The sequence below is a fragment of the Lutjanus erythropterus genome, chromosome 2 (genome assembly GCF_056507025.1).
Source record: "Lutjanus erythropterus isolate fLutEry1 chromosome 2, fLutEry1.hap2, whole genome shotgun sequence".
In the NCBI taxonomy this organism is placed as follows: Eukaryota; Metazoa; Chordata; class Actinopteri; order Lutjaniformes; family Lutjanidae; genus Lutjanus; species Lutjanus erythropterus.
Window position 1 is genome coordinate 6,472,361 of NC_139318.1, and position 17,892 is coordinate 6,490,252.

The window sequence follows — 17,892 nt, forward strand, 5'->3', positions numbered from 1 at the left end:
ACTTATTTTAACTAACATAAGTTATGTTGTGTACATGACTTTCACCACTTTAACTCTTAGCATGATCTTTTTCTTAACTTAATGAAGTGGTTTTTGTTGTCTCCACCTAAAGGTAGTGACAGTTTGACAACGTTAACCATGTGTTTAAGTAACATGACTTACGTAACATACTTAAGGTCTGATGCTGCCTGTCGCTTGTACTCCTACAGTGTTAAATGTTGTTTTGGGAATCACTGGCAATCGACCTATTTTGTCATTCATGTATGAGGACGTGTTAGCACAGCTTATGTGGCAAGAAAACAAAGTATTGCATGTCCTAACAGCGTCAAAAGAATGGAGATTGCCAGCATGGCTCTGCCTGGCTAAATCTAAGCTGTTAAAGTCATCTAAAGACAAATTTACTCTTAGGCCTAAATGGTAATAATGGTTTAATACATTGATACACCTGGTATTTATATTTCAGTCAGACAACCAATTAGGAACAAATTATTATGTGAATGCAGAGAATGTCTTTGTCACTCCCAACAAGGATACATCAAGCTGGGGAGTGATGATGCTGACTTTACTTTTACTTTTTACCCATGAGACCCCAACTCTGAAAACAGCCTAAAAAATCTAACAGAGCAAAACACATGTAACCTAAGTCATTAAATTTAACAAGTTACATGTAACCAGACATTTAACACTCTAGTCAAATCTGTGGCTCAATTCCCACTCAAACTCCCATCACCCACATCCAGTCTTTCTCCCGTTTCAAACACTAACTAATACAATGAGAATTTACTGTTGTACTTCAATTCAGCTCCCATGTTGTATAAATCATTACTTTTGATCATGGTGCTTAAAAGCAATGCTCTGAATTAAAATTTTGTTAGCTGGAAGACCTTTTAAAGAGCTCCCACCATAGAAAAATAGTTCCATGACACAGTGACGTCTGAAATGAGTTCTGAAAATACAACAAAGATGTTGGTTGGTTGTAAATGTTTAAAACCCTCTTTGAGTGCTGTGTTGTGGTTTTTGTTAACTAGCTCCATTTGCTGCTGTTTATTTCTGTCTGACAACCTGCTGGCATGCTGGGATATGTCATCTGCTGGATCTAGTGCATCGTAATCACTATCAGTACTAATGTAACTAAAAAATTCTCAAGTATATATGCATTAACATATAAAGGATGTAATTATGGATGTAAATAGGTGAGTCATGTACAACTTCAACTTTTTTGTAACATCATAACTTATTTAAGGGTAATTCGTTAATACTTTTGTTTTTTCATATTACAGCCATGCCCCACAGCCTGTCATGTGGCAGTAATGGGCTGTTTATGCCTAGCATTAACATGTGTCTTGGGTGAGGTTTAAACAAAGATGTATTATGAAGACTTTTAAAGCTTGAGATACACATCACCATCATACTGTAACTCATTTTGTTATCTTCTCCACACAGTGTCTTTGAAATAATTATCTCTGTAGTTCTCTTCCTTTTATCATGTAAATCAGAGTTCTGTGAGACAAGCAATCTGCCATGCTGATTGGTCAGATGTGCACACGTCAGAAGCAAAACCTCAAAAAATTTACTTATGTGAAAGCTTGCATTGGCTGTATGCAGGTTTGAAAACTATTACTGCATTAAAGTTATTAACTAACAACTAACAACTGCCTGATTTTTTTAAGAAAGAATTGCAGTTTCCTCCAAAGGTGACAAAGTAGTAGCCCATATTGGTTACTGTTTACTGTATTTGTAAAATTTGACATGTTTACTGACAATAAAATGTTGTCTTACTCATACTTTTAGTGTAAATTAAAAAATCAGTTAAAACTGTGTCTTCAAATAGCTGTTAAATGTCAGCAGGTAGACACACTGTAGACAAGGAGTAGCCACCAACACTGCAATCCTGCAACAAACTGACAACTAATCTTTACAAGATTAAGATATTAAGATATTAAGATATTGCATTTAAAGCCCAATTTACAAGAGGGTACAAATAATCAAGAATTTACTGTTGCCATTTCTCTTAACTCAGCAACTCTTAAAATTGCAGGGAAGCAATTGCATTAGGGAAGTCTGGGGATACTGTGGTTACTAGTTCAATAGTTGAAACAGAAAGTGTGTTCACAAGCATCTGCTGTTTATCTTAGCAGGTAAGAGCTTAAACTCATAGTTTGCATTACAGTGAACCAAATGGAAATCACACAGCTGTTTTGTGTGGACTGACAGGACATCAGCTGAACAGGCAGTACTTCAACATGGCCCAGGACACATTGTGTGCACACAGCTAAAGGAATGTAGTCACATGCTACCCAGACCACCTCCGAATGTGGTCTGAGTGAACAAATTACAGTGTATCCTTAATGTGTCTTGGGTGCATTCACATTCATACCTAGAGATGTCTGATCATATCAGCCAAGACACATGTTAATATCAGGTTTGAACAGGACCTAAATGACAGTGTGTTGCTGTAGACATATATTAAGGCAGCTTTTGGTGGTGAAGTTTCAGTTACTCACAGAGAAAAGAAAAAAGACGTCATCATGCACCAACAGGTATAACGAATGTTATGCTACATTGATGCAGCACAGCCTACCAGCCAGGTGAATGGAGAATGGGGGTGAGCTGAAGAAATGTGGCGGTTTACTGTAGCGCTGAAAGTCCTCATAGCGCCGGCTCCAGGGCCATATGTTCCGTGAGTGAGTGGGCGTCAATATGTTGGCATGTCGGATGTTCCCTTTCCATGGCTGGAAGCACAGTTAACAGAAGTATTATCAACTTAACTCTTTACTACATACACAGCCTATCACAGCAAGGCTTCTATTATTTATCATTTCATATAATTTGCAAATTGTGTCATGGAGGATAGAGTAACTTAAACAACCATATTGTCTCCCTGTGCTAAGATTCATGGGAATGCCAATAAACTGACACTGACACTGACAGCCCACACTGTTGGGAGGATGAAGAGTGACATCACCTTCCTCAGCTCCTCCACTCGAGCCTCATCTGGGTGTTTGGGGTGCATTTTGGGCTCATCGCTGCTCAAACTTGTGATCCAAACAGTAGAGGCAGCAGTGGAGCTGGAGTCATTTTTAGGAGTCACGTCTCCAGGCTCCACCGTTGCACTGTGATACTGCTGACTGTAGGTGAACCTCCGCCCCGGCACCTGGAGTTATCATCAGAGAAAACACAAGAGACACAACACTAGACTCTACTTTTTTGCTGCCAATTTTGGATACATTTATCCATGCAAGCACTGGGGAAGGGCTGGTGTTTGCACTGCTAGCACAGAAGCATTTTCAGTCTGGTGTGCTGGGGACCCAACTGAGAATGCCAGTGCAGAGCGGCGCTGGAGCAGGCACTGGAACCGGAGCTGGGGGCAAGCAGACAACAGAACTGAGCTCAAAAGCCTCCCAGTAAGGATGACCGAACTGGGATTGAACACAGCCTCTGTGACCGACGGAGGCCAGTTTGACGACAGGGAATACAGTACTGAGGCAATTAAAGGCTGCTCCAACCAGGAATCTAACAAGCAGGGACGGGGGAGAGGAGTGAGAAAGAAGTCAGGCATCAGTCAACGCCCTTCTCCGGAGGCCTGAACAAGCATTATAGTGGGGTCAGCTCCAGGGTGCTGGAAGCTAAGCCTGGCAAGAAAACAACCTTGGTGTTGTTGGACAGAAAAGACTGGAGGCTACAGTGACTCGCTATAACCTCTTGAGGTACAAAATGGTATTAAGAAACTGGATGGGCTGAAGATAGCTGGTTACCATGCTAATTTCGGCAGATATCTTTACAACACAATACAAAAACATCTTGCTATGTTCACATTAGCTAATCTGAGAACTGTGAGACAGAACTAAAGAGTACTTTTGCAGGTTGTAAAACTAAGATAATGAGCTGAAAGAGGTTTAAATGTTTTGAAGATCTGAGGGAACCATGTTATCGGGATAATTCTCTGTGGGTTTGTCACCTCAAGTGACTCCTCCCACATTAAACATAGTTATTTGATTAATAGAATCAAGATATTCATTAGTCCAGTTAAATTAGATTTGAGGAGTAAAAATTAGTGGTATAAATTATGAATCACTTTGCTGATTTGAATTGACTTGTCCAGTTGAGTTTAAAGATTCATAGTTATTGACTATGTAGTTAATTAATTTTTCCCAAGCTGGTAATCACATCACAACATCAGTATGTACATCAGTAAGTGAATGTACCACCATTTATACTGCCCTAATGTTCCATGCTGGCCATTGTGTTGCTGGTTGAACCTGTTGTGTTCAGTTCAGTACAAAACTATGCTTATAACATACAAGTACTGTTATTAGAGTTATCATATCATGTGGCTTAAGATCTTTAGGTCTGTTTGTATGTTCATTGAACACTTCTAGTCTGAACTTTATTACCTCAAATTTTTAATGCAGCTGACAAAAACTAATGCAGTGATGTTTATTACAGTAGTGAATTTCAAGAGACAAAAATGTGGATGGCAAAGTTAGCACTGAATTATAAATAATTTGGAGTAATTGTGACCAAACATGCAAAAACACCTTAACAATTACAATCTCCACTTTACCAGAATTGTATAACTTTTGGGTGTTGAAGAAAACCTGGTAAAAAAAAAAAAAAAAAAAAAAGGACAAACTAGAAATCAATCCTGTGTCTTAAAGGAGGTAGTGCTGCCCACTTAGCCATCAAGCTATACCCTGATATATTAAGGTACACCACATACATTATATCCTATTTATCGATCAAACCTGAGCCATTTGTTTGCGGAGCAGCTGCATGGCTTGTGCATGTGAGTTGTAGGTCTGTATGCTGTAGTTGTGTGCTGGATTGTCTGCAGACTGTTCCATCCTTAACACTGCAGCCTCTGGCTTCTGTATCTGCTCACTTTTCTCTTGGACCCTTTTAATATTGTCCTGGAAAAGATACCAAACATGAGTTGCTCTGTTAATATCTCCGACTCTACTCAGAATAGTTCAAGCCTACCAACCTGAATGAAGTCCTTGCACTGTTTGAAAGGCAGCTGCTTCATGTATGTGTTGTGAGTGCCCAGCGTGGCGTGTCTTTTCATTCGGACAGGCAGAGAGGGCACGTCCACCTCAGTGTCTGCAGAGACGCCTCGCTCGCTCTGCTCAGCACACTTGTCTTTGTCATGTGCTGGGATCATGCTGAGAATCATTTCAGCTGAGGGGAAGAGGTTGTACTGCACCACATCTTTGAGCTGCCTCATTTGACAAAGCTGACTTAACCTAAACCAAACCACAATACAATTACTTCTCAGAGTTTCATAAATAGTTATGATGGTGAACTTCATTATGCCATTTATTACATATTTTATCAACTTCCAATACATTTATTAAGAGTTTAAAGGATCATACCAATGTTTTTACAAGTTTTATCTACTTAATTACAAACCAGGCATACTTTAACTACACGATTTTTAAACTATAACTACATGTTTTGATCCAAGGTCTATTCAATACCTGTATTATCGTAACTGAGTAAACACCATGAAGAACACTACTTTGTTGTGTAAATAGGTAATGGTTTGCTAACACATGTAACAATTTATATAGTGACAATATGTAAGCGCAAAAACAATCACTGAATGCTGCTTTAAACGTTACAGCATAGTTTGCTGTGATGTACAACATTCGAGATTTGTAGTAAATGGAGTACAACATGCAAAACACAGGGATGATCCTTTAAGGTCACTGCAATCTCACTACATGGGTACCTTGACAAAGCTTGGAAGACGAGATGGGGGAGCATGCCTCTAATGTAGATCAGAGGCTGTCTCATGATGTTCTCTAGTGGCTCTTGTAAATGGATAGGCATCAGGCTCATATCTAATGAGTCATAGATGCGCTTGAAGAAGGCCAGTTTTGAGTTGTACAGGACAATCACCTGCTCCTCCTCACTCCCACTTAGCCTGCAAAACATCACACAGACTGCAGGACTCTCATTGGAATTTAAACACTCTATCCAAGTAGACAGTACAGCTGAAATCTGTTAGCACGGGTTATTAGGGCAAGATAGTGTTCATGGGCTGCTTACTTCATAGGAACAGCCTCCCAAAGTCTTTTCACTGCTTTATGTTTCAGCCCTTCAAGAACAAAGATGTGCGTCTTCTTATCTAGCACGTGGAATCCTGTAACAAAATCCAGATCCTTGGTCTCATCGTGCTTGAAATTAATTAAGTAATTTGATAAGGCTTTGTCTGTATTTTCCAGTGAGCGTGGCTCCAGATGGAAAGCTGATGCATTGATTCTAAGGATCTCTGACCTCAGCTTGGTCATCACAGAGAGGTTGTTGTAATCAATGAGGTAGATGATGCGCCCAAATGGACCATCACAGGAGTCCAGTTCACAGCTTACATTCTTAAGTGAACAAGCTAGCTCAACCTTGACCTTGAGTTGAGAATTGGCAGCAAGATAATGGCCTTGGTGCATGGGTTCTCTGCTAGCTGCTGTGTCTATCATCTCTTTGTTTCCCTTCCTGTCCAGTGGTGGAGGGGAGCATTTGATTGGTAAGTGCTCCTTTAGGCTTTTCCTTCCATGTAGCAGCTCAGAGAGATTCAGGCTTGCAATTCCATGTGAGTTAAAGACTGTTGTCTTCTGTTTTAACAGGATATTATGATCTGACCCTGTGTCAGACAATGCTGGAGTTTTTGCTGTTTCTTCTAACTTTCTGTCACGATCATGAACCTCGATCTTCAGAGGTGGACCGGAGAGGAAGTCTTTGAGCTCTTCCAGAGGCATCAGCCCAATAAGGATCACATTCACATCTTGGAAGTAGATGTTGGTGCCATGCTTGTGGTAGTTTGTTCTGTGAATGCTCAGATTATGAAACTTGTACTGGCAATATACAGGTGTACATTTTTCCTGAGAAAATGAAAATTGAAATACCAAAGCTCACTGCTAAATGTCAAAAAACTGGCAAATCAAGTTTTTATCAACTATAATGAATGAGAATGTATTGTATTCAATACAACTGTGACATTGTTAATGAACATTAAGTTGGATGGAAGTAACACCTGTAGGATGTGGAAAGGGACCGGTGATGAAGGCATAGAGGTGGCTGACAAAATTGTGATGACCAGTGGATTGAGTTCAGCCTTCAGTTGGTCAGATATTAGTGCTCTGTCCAGAGAGATGTTACACATGACCTCAAATACACCAGATGAACAGACTGGGAAGCGTTCAGTCACTGAGGTCTCACCTGAAAATAAGAAAAACAGAGTACAAAGTGTTTTCTTTCATGGTTAACATGGTGTCTGAAGTTTTAAATCTTACAATCTTACAATCATTTTAGCTAATATTGAAACAAATATTGGATAGATCTCTGATGATATTCAAAGTCACCAGAGGATGAATCCTAATGATTTTGGTGATTCCCATACTTTTCCTCTAGTGCCATGGACATTTTTAGTTTTAGTGAAATGCCTCAATAACTTTTGGGATTGCCATGAAATTCTATTCAGACATTCATTGTCCCCTATCAGATGAGTGTCAAACTATAAACTCTGAAACTTTCATCCGTTCTTAAAGGTTTCAGAACAGGTTAGATTTTCTGTGCTTTTTCATATCTGGTGATTGTAGGTGACTATAGGAGGAGGATGAAACAGAGGATGAGAGCAGCACACAGTTGGTCTCCCTCTCTGTCTGCGTCACTGCACAGTGTGGAGCCAGAGAGGGAGGCCAGCTCTGCCCCTCAGGTAACTGTGGTGCCAAATATGCAAGACACAGACAGAGAGTGGTGACAGCCTTGGGAGGTCCATCTCCAGTGGAGAGAAGCAAGACAGGAAATGAGAGAGAAGGAATGAAGGATCAAGCCAAAAGGGTTGGAAAACACTGTGTGAATAATAGGTTAATTCAGACTCACCTGCCATCAAACAAATGAGACTGATTTCAGCTGAGGCAGTGCCAGTCTGTTTGATATCCTCAAGGTCAATAGCATCAATTGTGGGTTTATGAAATCCTGTTTTGGAGTAAGAAGCCAAGTTACTGTCTGTGGAAAGGGTTATGAAAAATGTATCTATCATAGCTTACATGACAGCATGACATTAGGCAAATACACCAGTTGTTTACCGTTATGATTACATAATTAATAAGGCAAAAACTGTAGATTTACCTATATCAGAGCCCACCTCAGCTTTAAACAGTATATCACTTTTGTGCTTTTTGGATGTGCGTGACTGCCTCTCACATATGGTTCTCAGTTTGTTTACCATCATCTTGATACCACCTTAGAGTGAACACATCATTTTCATTATATCACTTTATCTAAATACGCAATATATGTCAGGTTATTTTGGGCAAAGTTGAAATTGATGCTCACCACACGTGTCAGTTGCATCTTCAGACTGATCCTGTGGCAGTCTGAGGGCTTTCAGTCTTTCAGTGCGGGCCTGCCTGGACAATTTGTCTTTATTGTTCCATATCTGGAGCTTGATCTTATGAGGAATTAGACTGATCAACATGTCCCTGTTGACTCTGACGTTGAAATCCTGGCTCCAGCCAACCCATGTCTGATCTCCTTCATGCCATGTTCTCAAAATCTGTTACAAAATCCACACATTTACTTTTGTATTAGTGGCGCTGACTACTCAAAGGCTGGGCTGCACCGACAAGCATTCATTTCTAAACCCAAGTGAATCATGGCTTGATTTGAAATTATGTTTCACCAAACCTTAAAATTGGCTTTAAAAAAACAATCTCCTTAAGCTTCAATTTAATTTTTACTCTAAACCTAGATTATATTTAATTCTGTTGCACCCAAACTTTAATCTCAATTTAAAATGTGATCCACTTTTACTTTAAACTTGAGGAGGTTTCACTTTTAAAATGGCTGCATTTTTGAGATGATTGAGCAAAATAATCAAGTTTTAACAAACCCCCCCACCTGCCCTTTTTTCTTATAATCAGGTCCCAACAACACTTAAATGTATTTTTTAGGTTATGTATTATTTTAATTTAGGCAAGCAAGCATTTCTATATTGATTAAATGCTATTTAAGTTTGGTTTGATCAACAAATTTGAAATTACTAAATAGAGGTGAGTTTAAATCAGAAGTTACTCATTTAAAACCTAAATAAGTAAATCAAATAAAACAACTCTGATTGGAAGTAATCTTAGATTGAATTAATCTATTTTGGTGCAATCCAGTCAACATTTTATTCAGCAGAGGGATGTTTTGAAGATTATCATTCCTATGATGACTATAACAACCCCTGTACAGTGATGGGACATGTACTGTAACTCTAGACAATGTAGCTGTGTTATTGTTGTTCATTCAGGATGTTCATGAATTGTTCATTAGGGGGACACACACAGACAAACACACACATACACACACTCCAGGTCATGGTTACCTTGAACTCATCTTCTTTGTACATTTTTGCCATTGGCCCAAACATCACCAGGTCCATTTTGACTGTCTCTGTATCACCTGGCAACTTATATTCAATATGATAGAAGTTCTGAGCTTTATGGGCTTTTGTCAAAACAGTAGATGAATCTTCATTCGTTTTTTTGGCTTTTTCAGGAGCTTTAGGGACTTCAGTTTCTTCCCCTAAAACTGGACAAATATTTATAGATGAGATCAAGGAGGAAATTAATTTTTCATGTTTACTTGCTTAGTACTAATTTGAGGTACATTTTACTCATATCCCCACACCATCTCATCCATCTGACTTTCAGTTTGAGTACTTTCCAATGTCCCTGTGGAGCTCATGTTAATCGTTTATATTCTGTAGGACAAACCTACCTCTTGGGACAGCCAGGGCAATGTAAACTGTCCATGTGATGTAATAGGAGCTGTCATCAGTGTGAGTTGTAAACTCCTCAGCTGAACCCGTTGACCTATTTTCCACACTGTGCTCCATGGACAACAACTCGGTCTCAAGGACGTCTTCCTGTCTTTTATCTGTAACTTCCCCATCACCACAAATTGACTGTGAATTACCCGTCTCCGATATGTCCCCCATGGGGTCTGATTCCACTGTCATATTTTCCATGAAGAGCACTGTAAGAAATGAAATGAACAAAGGTCTGCAGGAGAATTTTGTGCTAACATTTCAATCTAGTCTGAAAAAGTAAAAGCTAATAGTGAGTTATTAAATCGCCACCCTCCAAAAAGTATTAATAGTTCATATGCGTTCTATGGCCTCTCTGAAATAACAATCTGTTAAAATACTCTTAATTAATTTCTAGTTTACCCTGTTTGGAATGGTAGGCAGAGATAAATAAATCTGTCAATTCATCTGAAAAAGTGAAAACTAAACTAAAAAATTAAACCTTAATTTCCAAGGCAACTGGTTAACAAATTAACAAAATTAACAACTTTCCACATTAATTTCCACATTCCACATTAAATTGAGATATACTGACTACTATGTGAAAAATTATTGCTTTGATGTGTTTGTTGGGATTGAGTTACATTGAGAGTCTGGAATATTTTCATTGGGGAAAGAACAGCATTTTAAGTGATTCTTATTAAAGGGATAGTTCTTCCCAAAACCAAAATGTGTGTTTTTCCCCTGGCCTGTAGTGTTTTATCCATCTATATTTTTTTGTGTGAGTTGAAGAGTTTTGGAGATATTGGTTGTAGAGATGTCTACTTTGTCTCTAATGTAATGGGACTAACTGGTGCTCAGCTTGTGGTACTCAAAACTCCAAACATACATCTGAAAACCAGTGTCTCTTTCCAAAAACCAAGACCTGGTAACCCACAGACCTTGTTGTGAGCAGTATCATATAGGAACTACTTTCTCTCTAATAGAAAGAAAATATTTCCTTGAGATTCTGAAGTTGTTACAGTAGATTCTGCTGCAGAAAAACAAAGTAGCTCCTCCATGAAACTGCTCACAAAAAGATTTGTGAATTATCTTTAGGTCATGATTTCTGGAAAGAGACACAGGTTTAGAACTTTTCAAATGTATTTTATTTGTGTGTGTTTTGAGCACCACAAGCCAAGTTTTGACTCATTATACTGGAGACATCTCTATGGCTGATATCTCCAAAACACCAAAATCATCTAGATGTGTAAACAACACTACAGGCCAGGACAAAAACGTGCATTTTTGATTCTCAGGTGAACTGCCCCTTTGGAAATGGGTTTCCCCTACATTTATTATTTATTAATAAATAAATGAATGTATTATGGTACAGTATATTAAAGGTTTTAAATGCTTGGATTTTTAAGGTGTTAAAAAAATACATTTTACTTTATAAGTAGCCCCACTGCATGAATTTATCAATAGAGATAGACCTTCTTCACAGCAGTCATTTGGCATGAAATGGGGTAAACACAGGTGTTACCAATGACCAGTAATTAAGCTTCCGTTTTATTCAGGTCAAACAGAGACAGCGTACGTTTCCTTACTGGAAAGACTCTGTTACACTACATGGAGAACCTTAATTAGTGTCATTAGTAACACCTGTGTTTGCACTAATATTTCATAGCAATATGGCTGCTGTGGAAAAAAGGTATCTCAAAAATGGCATCATTACCCCATTGTCAATAAATAAATTGATAGACTTTGTGTTGAATTTGTTTCTGTTTGTATTAAGTATTAATAATAAGCTAAGTTTTTTTTTCTTGTGCGCTCACCTCTGCTCCTGTCTGTTGGTCCGACGTTTTCTTGAAGGGTTCATAAAGTATGTTAATTGTGTCAGTTGGTCAAATATGCCTCTGCATTTCTTGTTATACCTAGACTTTTAAGTTCCAAAACTGCTAACTCGTTTAATTTAATGAAAATATAACGTTAGGTGCCTTAGTAAAGTGCCGAAGAAGGTCAGTCTGTTAGTGTCAGACAAACTTCACCCTGGTGATATGATTTCTGAGTGCACCGCGTCGCCATGACGACCGCTGTAGTGAAGGAAGTGAGGTGTGTCGCTGCCCTCACGTGCTGTTGGGACTATCGGAATTCTATACCATGAAAGAAAAGGACTAGTATAGTCGGATTTGTTTTCTTTGTAGTCCACTTTCAGAAGATGCATTTGCATGAACGTCATAAAAGTATAAAGCTAAATGAGTGTTATAACAATGGACTGAAAAAACTATCGACAAGAAAGCACAAGATCAAGCCATTTACAGTTTAGGTAGGCTGACTATATGTCAAGGTCTACTGAGCCCACACAATGGTTAGATGAAAAAAAAAAACCTTAAGCATGCAGAATATGCTTTAGACTGATTATCTGCAATGACAAGCTTACACACTTGCTTAGATATGGATTTAAAGGATACCAATTCTTTCAATAAAATCATATGGAGAGGAAATCAACTGATATAATATAGATACGTATGATTAAAAACTAAATATGATAGATTTACACTGTATAAAGCACAGTACGATAGGGGAGACCAGGGACAAGGGTATAGGGGCAAATGCAACACACTCCTCCACATTCCTCCAAAAAGAAATAAGCTAGAATGATGACACTTACTCTGCACATGCTCAGATTCTTTCTCTGCCTGTGGAAAAGAAGCAGAATGTTTTCACCTCAGCAAAAAAATGACTTTAAGGTACAAAAGTTACTTTTGGATGTACAGCTTTTTCTCCTGCTGTCTAACATTTAGATAATTGCAAATCTCAAATCTAATTCAAATCTTAATCTCTGAGTTATTGGTTAAAACATGAACAACCTGTGCTAACATACAGTAGGTGTTATTAGCATATGCAACGGCTGCATGATCAGGGGCAAGTGTAACACTGTGTTTCAATATATATAATATATTATTGGAAGAAGCTGATGGTTATATGTGAAATAAAAATCAGCAAGACAAAAAGATGATTAAATGAATGATTGAAACCTTTATTTATTCTGGAGAAACTGGATTCACCTTTCAGGACCTGGACTTTTGGGGTCTGCCAGCTTCCTTTGATATTCTCCAAGTCTGTCATTTATACCTTTATCTGTTATCTCTACCTGTCCAGTTCTACTTTGTGCATATAAAGACACTACTGGGTAGGAGCACCTGCTCATTTATGAACATCAGCCACATCAAGTCTACTCAGTCTACCAAGTCTACCACAGTCATGTCAATTCCATGTGAGCGGGAGTCTGTCAAGTCCCCACCAGTTGAACCAAGTCTACCACAGTTAAGTAAATTCTGGTTGAGGGGGGTGTGTGGTGTGATGCATTAGTCTAGGGGTTAGTCTCCATTGTCTGTTGTCTTAAGGTTGATGGTACAATTCCCCATTCTGCCTCATGCTAAAACACTTCCTGCTGAGGGGTGGAGGACCTGAAAGCTTCAGCATCATCCTGCAGAGCATCAATATCATCTCCTATCAGTGCAGTTGTTCATTGTCAAATGATTCAATACAGCTTTGTCTGTAGAGAAACCAACACTAAAACTCATGACCACAGGTATGAACACCACTGTTGGCAATACTGGAAAAAAACAGCAGGAAGAGCTCAACAAGATAAGCAGCTAATATCAGATACATGAGGTTGGAGGATCAAATCCAAGCTCACCTGTGCTGAGATTTTCTTTTTCTTTTTTCTGAAGTTTTCTTTTGAGTATTTTGGCCAAGAAATGCAACTACAACTGAAACTCAAGGTGTAAGCTCAGTCTGAAAGGCAAGCGTGTCTCTGTTGGAAAAGAAAACACAATTGTTACATTTTCAGGTCAAAGCAATGTGGTCGTCCAAACTCCTATTAGACACCAACCAAGATATGAGCATCTTTTCCAACAGCTCAGGTAGTAAAAGGATGGTTTAAGAATTTAAGATCATGGGTTTGATTCTTATTGCCCACAATGACTTTGGAAGGATGCAGTCCATAGAAAAGAGTGAAGACTCATGAGAACCAGAGTTGCTCTGTCCAATCAGATAGTTCATGTTTTAAGAGGACAGTTTGGGAGATGAAGATTGTGGGTTCGATCCTTACAAGATTCAAAGACTTTTGAAAGCCAAAGTCCAAAGAAAAAAGTGAAAACCTCTGAGAACGAGGTGTTCTTCACCTGATACAATAGCTCAGGTTGTAAGAAAATGGTTTGGGAGTTGGAGGTTGTGTGTTTGATCCTTATCACCCTCACTGAATTTTAAAGTCCAAAACCCAAAGTGAAGAGTTAAAAGGACCTGGAGAAAAACTCTCAGTACAAAGGGATTCTGGTGGCGTTGTGGAGGTTCATTGTGACTATGGAGTCAGCAGGCAGTGCACTGCGTGGTTCGAACCCCTGCTTCGGCCATTCGGAAACCGGTGCAGGGCTGGGTGGGGACAGTGTCCCCTCCTGTGTCTCCACAGAGATACAAGCAGGGGGTTATGCTGAATCTTTTACTAATTTTTGCCTCCTTGTCGCCCAAGTGCTGCATTCCAGCCAGGTGGGAGACGACAACAGAGGACAGAGTCCCCCTGTCACTAAGAAGATGTAAGAAGCCGCTGCATCAACGTCTTCTCTGACAGTGGACCACTGGGGGGACATCTGCCTGTAAAATTCAAAACCCAAGTGAAAAGCAACTCTTAAAGGGACAGTTCATCCACAGTCAAAACTACTTTTCTTTCCTCTGGTCTGTAGTGCTGTTTATCCATCTAAATATTTTTGGTGAGAGATATCAGCTGTAGAGATGTCTGCCTTCTCTCCAACATAATGAGACTAAATGACACTTGGATTGTGGTCCTTAAAGCACCAAAAAGTAGATTAGAAAAATTAAAAACCAGTGTGTCTGTCCAAAAATCAGGAGCCAGTTACTACTAGAAAAGAGTAGTTCTTACATGAAACTGCTCACAACAAGGTCTGTGGATTATTATTTTGGTTTTGGAATTTTTAAATGTATTTTTGGTGCTTTGAGCACTGAAAGCTAAGTGTCATTTATTCCCATTATATTGAAGAAAATGCAGAAATTGCTACAACCAGTATCCCCAAAACTCTCTTACACTAAAACAATCTAGATGGATAAAAAGCACTACATGCCAGTGGAAGAAATGTACTTTTGATATAGGGGGTGAACTATCCCTTTAAGCAACACTTTTAGTTAACAGAACATTTGGCTTTGGTGGAAATTCTCTAAACTTTTCACATATTACATATTACAACTTTAAAGGATCAGGATGTTAAATATGTCCATCTGTTGAAGGGGGCAGCACATCCCCAGAGTCATTTGGTTAGTGAATATTGGAAAAACAAACTTGATAAACCTGATAATGTTTGTTCATTTGTTGCATGCTTTAATTTTAGTAGTAATGCGCAATTGAGCTGCTTTGCCAACCGACATTAACTCCAAAAGAAGAAGAAAGGAGACAAACACCAAAGAAGAAGAAGGCGGGCCAATGTGTGTGAGAGCGGGGGGGGCAAATGACCACTTTAATTGGCTTATGTGTGAAAAGAGGCGGGTCTTGGGGTTATCGTGCGAATCCACAGGTTTCACGTAACTCTTGTAAACAATGAACAATGGTGAAGAGGACTATCGGTTCTTACTTTCTCACCAGTAAACCTTGTGTTCCAGAGGAGACAAATGCTGATAATGAGTCCGACTTAGACTGCGAGGAAACGGTCATGGCAAAAAAAGCCAGGAAATTCTGTTTTCGCGATGAGTGGCTGCACGAGTTCACCTGGCTTGAAGAAGTGATCTATCTACCTAAGGCAATGAATCACAGATACCTCAAGTGTCTTTCTGAGAGCCTTTCAGTCTTTCTGTTGTATTGATGAAACCTGGAGCCTCAAAACCACTGAGTGGTGATTTTACTTCTTAAGCCAATTAACCAGAGACACTGGCGAGCTCTTTCTTAGAGTGTTTTACTCTGTCCTTTGGAAACAGGTCTCAAAATCAAACCAAGGATTAAACCTGGGTCCTCAAAGTCGCAAAGTTGCAGTTTTTAGGTGTTTCTTTTTAATCTCTTCTAAATAAAGACTTTGAAATCATTTCAACCAAAGTGAATGAACTGAACCCAACCTGTAGAATAAAAGTGTTTCCCACTGCTCTACATTTGGATTGTTGATATCAACATGTTGATTGCATGAGTCAGTTTGTCTGAACAGAAACAACATCCAAACTTCCAACACGCTACAAACACACAAAAACCTCTGGAAAAACTACACATCTGCACAACTTTTCAAGTATGACAGATTCTTCTGCACATTACAGATAAAAAAAAAAAAAAAAAACAATAACACGTTCGGCAACCTGTCCTCTCACTCACCATAAGCGGTTTTTAGCTGTAACAATTACGTAGTTTCATTAAACAGCTGTAGTTTTAGAGGTAAGTTGTCTCAACTTTTGCCTCTTTATGGAGTATTTCAGATTCACTGTGTTGTTGCACACAGGTGATTGATCAATTTCAGCAGCCTGAGTTCTTTGCAGTTAAAACCTCATACAGAGACAATTACACCTGAAGCAGCTCGAGGTTTAAAATGATTAACTGTTTAAAATGACTCTGTCTGTCTGTCTCTCTCTCTCTCTCTCTCTCTCTCTCTCTCTCTCTCTCTCTCTCTATCTGCCTATCTGTCTGTTTCTGTCTGTCTTTATCTTTCTGTGTCCAATTTTGACATTTTTGTTTGTGGTCTATTTCAACTGTTCATAAATTCAAACCGTGATCTGCTTCAGGTTAAATTCTTTCTCTCTTTCAGTCCTTTCAGTATTCAGATTTCTCTGTTCTGTAACATACAGGTGATTGGCCAGTTTCACCAACCTGAGGCCAGTCCTGTCTTCTGATTGGTGGATTGACCTAAAGCTGTTTTCTGATAGAAACCTCATACAGAGAGAATTACACCTGAAGCAGATCAAAGTGTGAAGTCATTAACAGTTTAAAAACACTGTCTGTCTGTCTGTCTGTGTCTTTCTGTGTCCAACTTAGACATTTTAGACTGCAGTCTTTTTTAACCTTTTAATAAATTCAAAGTTTGAGCTGGTTAATATTAAATTCATTCATTCATGAAATGTCCATCTTGTCTACGCAGTGGATACATGTCCACTCACAGTTACTGGGCAGAAATTGACAAGGCTGATTGTGATTGGCTTAATTGAATGTCCAGCTCTAAGTCTAATATCCATGGCTGCCTACTGACATTTTTAATGTCAGCCATATTGTTCTTCTTTCATGCTTACACACCTTCGCATATATACACACACAGAAAAGCTGTTCTTTACTGACATACACTCTCACCCACATGCGCAATAGCGTGTGCACATACAGACACACACACACTCACAGGCGCACTCAAAATTTTGTGCAAAATTTTCTAGTTTTTTTTTTTATATTGTGATACATATCATATTGAGGATTTTTAAAATTGTCATATTATGGTACCTTGAGTTTTTGGTATTGTTACATCCATAATTAAATGTAGTCTGTGAGTTATGAAGAAAACAAAAATGCCACAATTGCCCCAGCAGGAATTTATTAATGACAGTATGCATAGCTATAGATGAGCAACTTTAAATACAAACAAACTCATGCAGGCTACATCAGGGGCAAATCAAGGTGCAAACTGTGCAAAAAAAAAGAAAGCCCTGCATAGGCCTGAGTTTTACCCCTGCTGTAAAAATTCTCCAGTTGAAAAAAGACAGTGTACCTCTGCTCCACAGCATATTAGTCTCTTGGGCATCTTACATCTTAACAAGGTCTAACCCAAGTGAATGACAAAAGTTTACACACCTGGTGGCAATTATACTCCGGCACACACTGCAGTATGGGACCTTTATAGTATGTGTGTGTGTTTGTGTGTGTGTGTGTGTGTGTGTGTGCACTGTAAAAAAAAGTGGTTGAGATGACATCAAATTTCAAGTCAAAGCACTGCAAAAAAATTAGAGTTTTGAGCTCAACTCAAACTCTTAAGTTTTGAAATAAACTTAAATTCTGACCTATAATCTTTAGTTCAGATAATTTACTTTTCTTCTTTAGATAAACTTGAATCTTTGAGTTTTAGAAAAAAAAGTTCAAAAATTGGTCACAG

The 17,892-nt window shown here is 38.8% G+C and overlaps 1 protein-coding gene across 1 annotated transcript in view; it reads right to left on the reverse strand.

Moving 5' to 3' along the window:
• The window catches only part of cfap92 (cilia and flagella associated protein 92 (putative)), a 14,232-nt gene extending 4,219 nt beyond the window's left edge, over nt 1-10,013 (reverse strand). The window contains 13 exon segments of the mRNA XM_084726938.1: nt 2,582-2,732; nt 2,966-3,154; nt 4,746-4,910; nt 4,985-5,243; nt 5,732-5,926; nt 6,052-6,611; nt 6,669-6,878; nt 7,031-7,215; nt 7,879-7,974; nt 8,128-8,241; nt 8,335-8,554; nt 9,368-9,567; nt 9,763-10,013. Of these exon segments, the coding sequence (XP_084583064.1) occupies nt 2,582-2,732; nt 2,966-3,154; nt 4,746-4,910; nt 4,985-5,243; nt 5,732-5,926; nt 6,052-6,611; nt 6,669-6,878; nt 7,031-7,215; nt 7,879-7,974; nt 8,128-8,241; nt 8,335-8,554; nt 9,368-9,567; nt 9,763-10,012 (2,794 nt within the window). The 5' untranslated portion in view covers nt 10,013.
• Nucleotides 10,014-17,892: the final 7,879 nt, after the last annotated feature.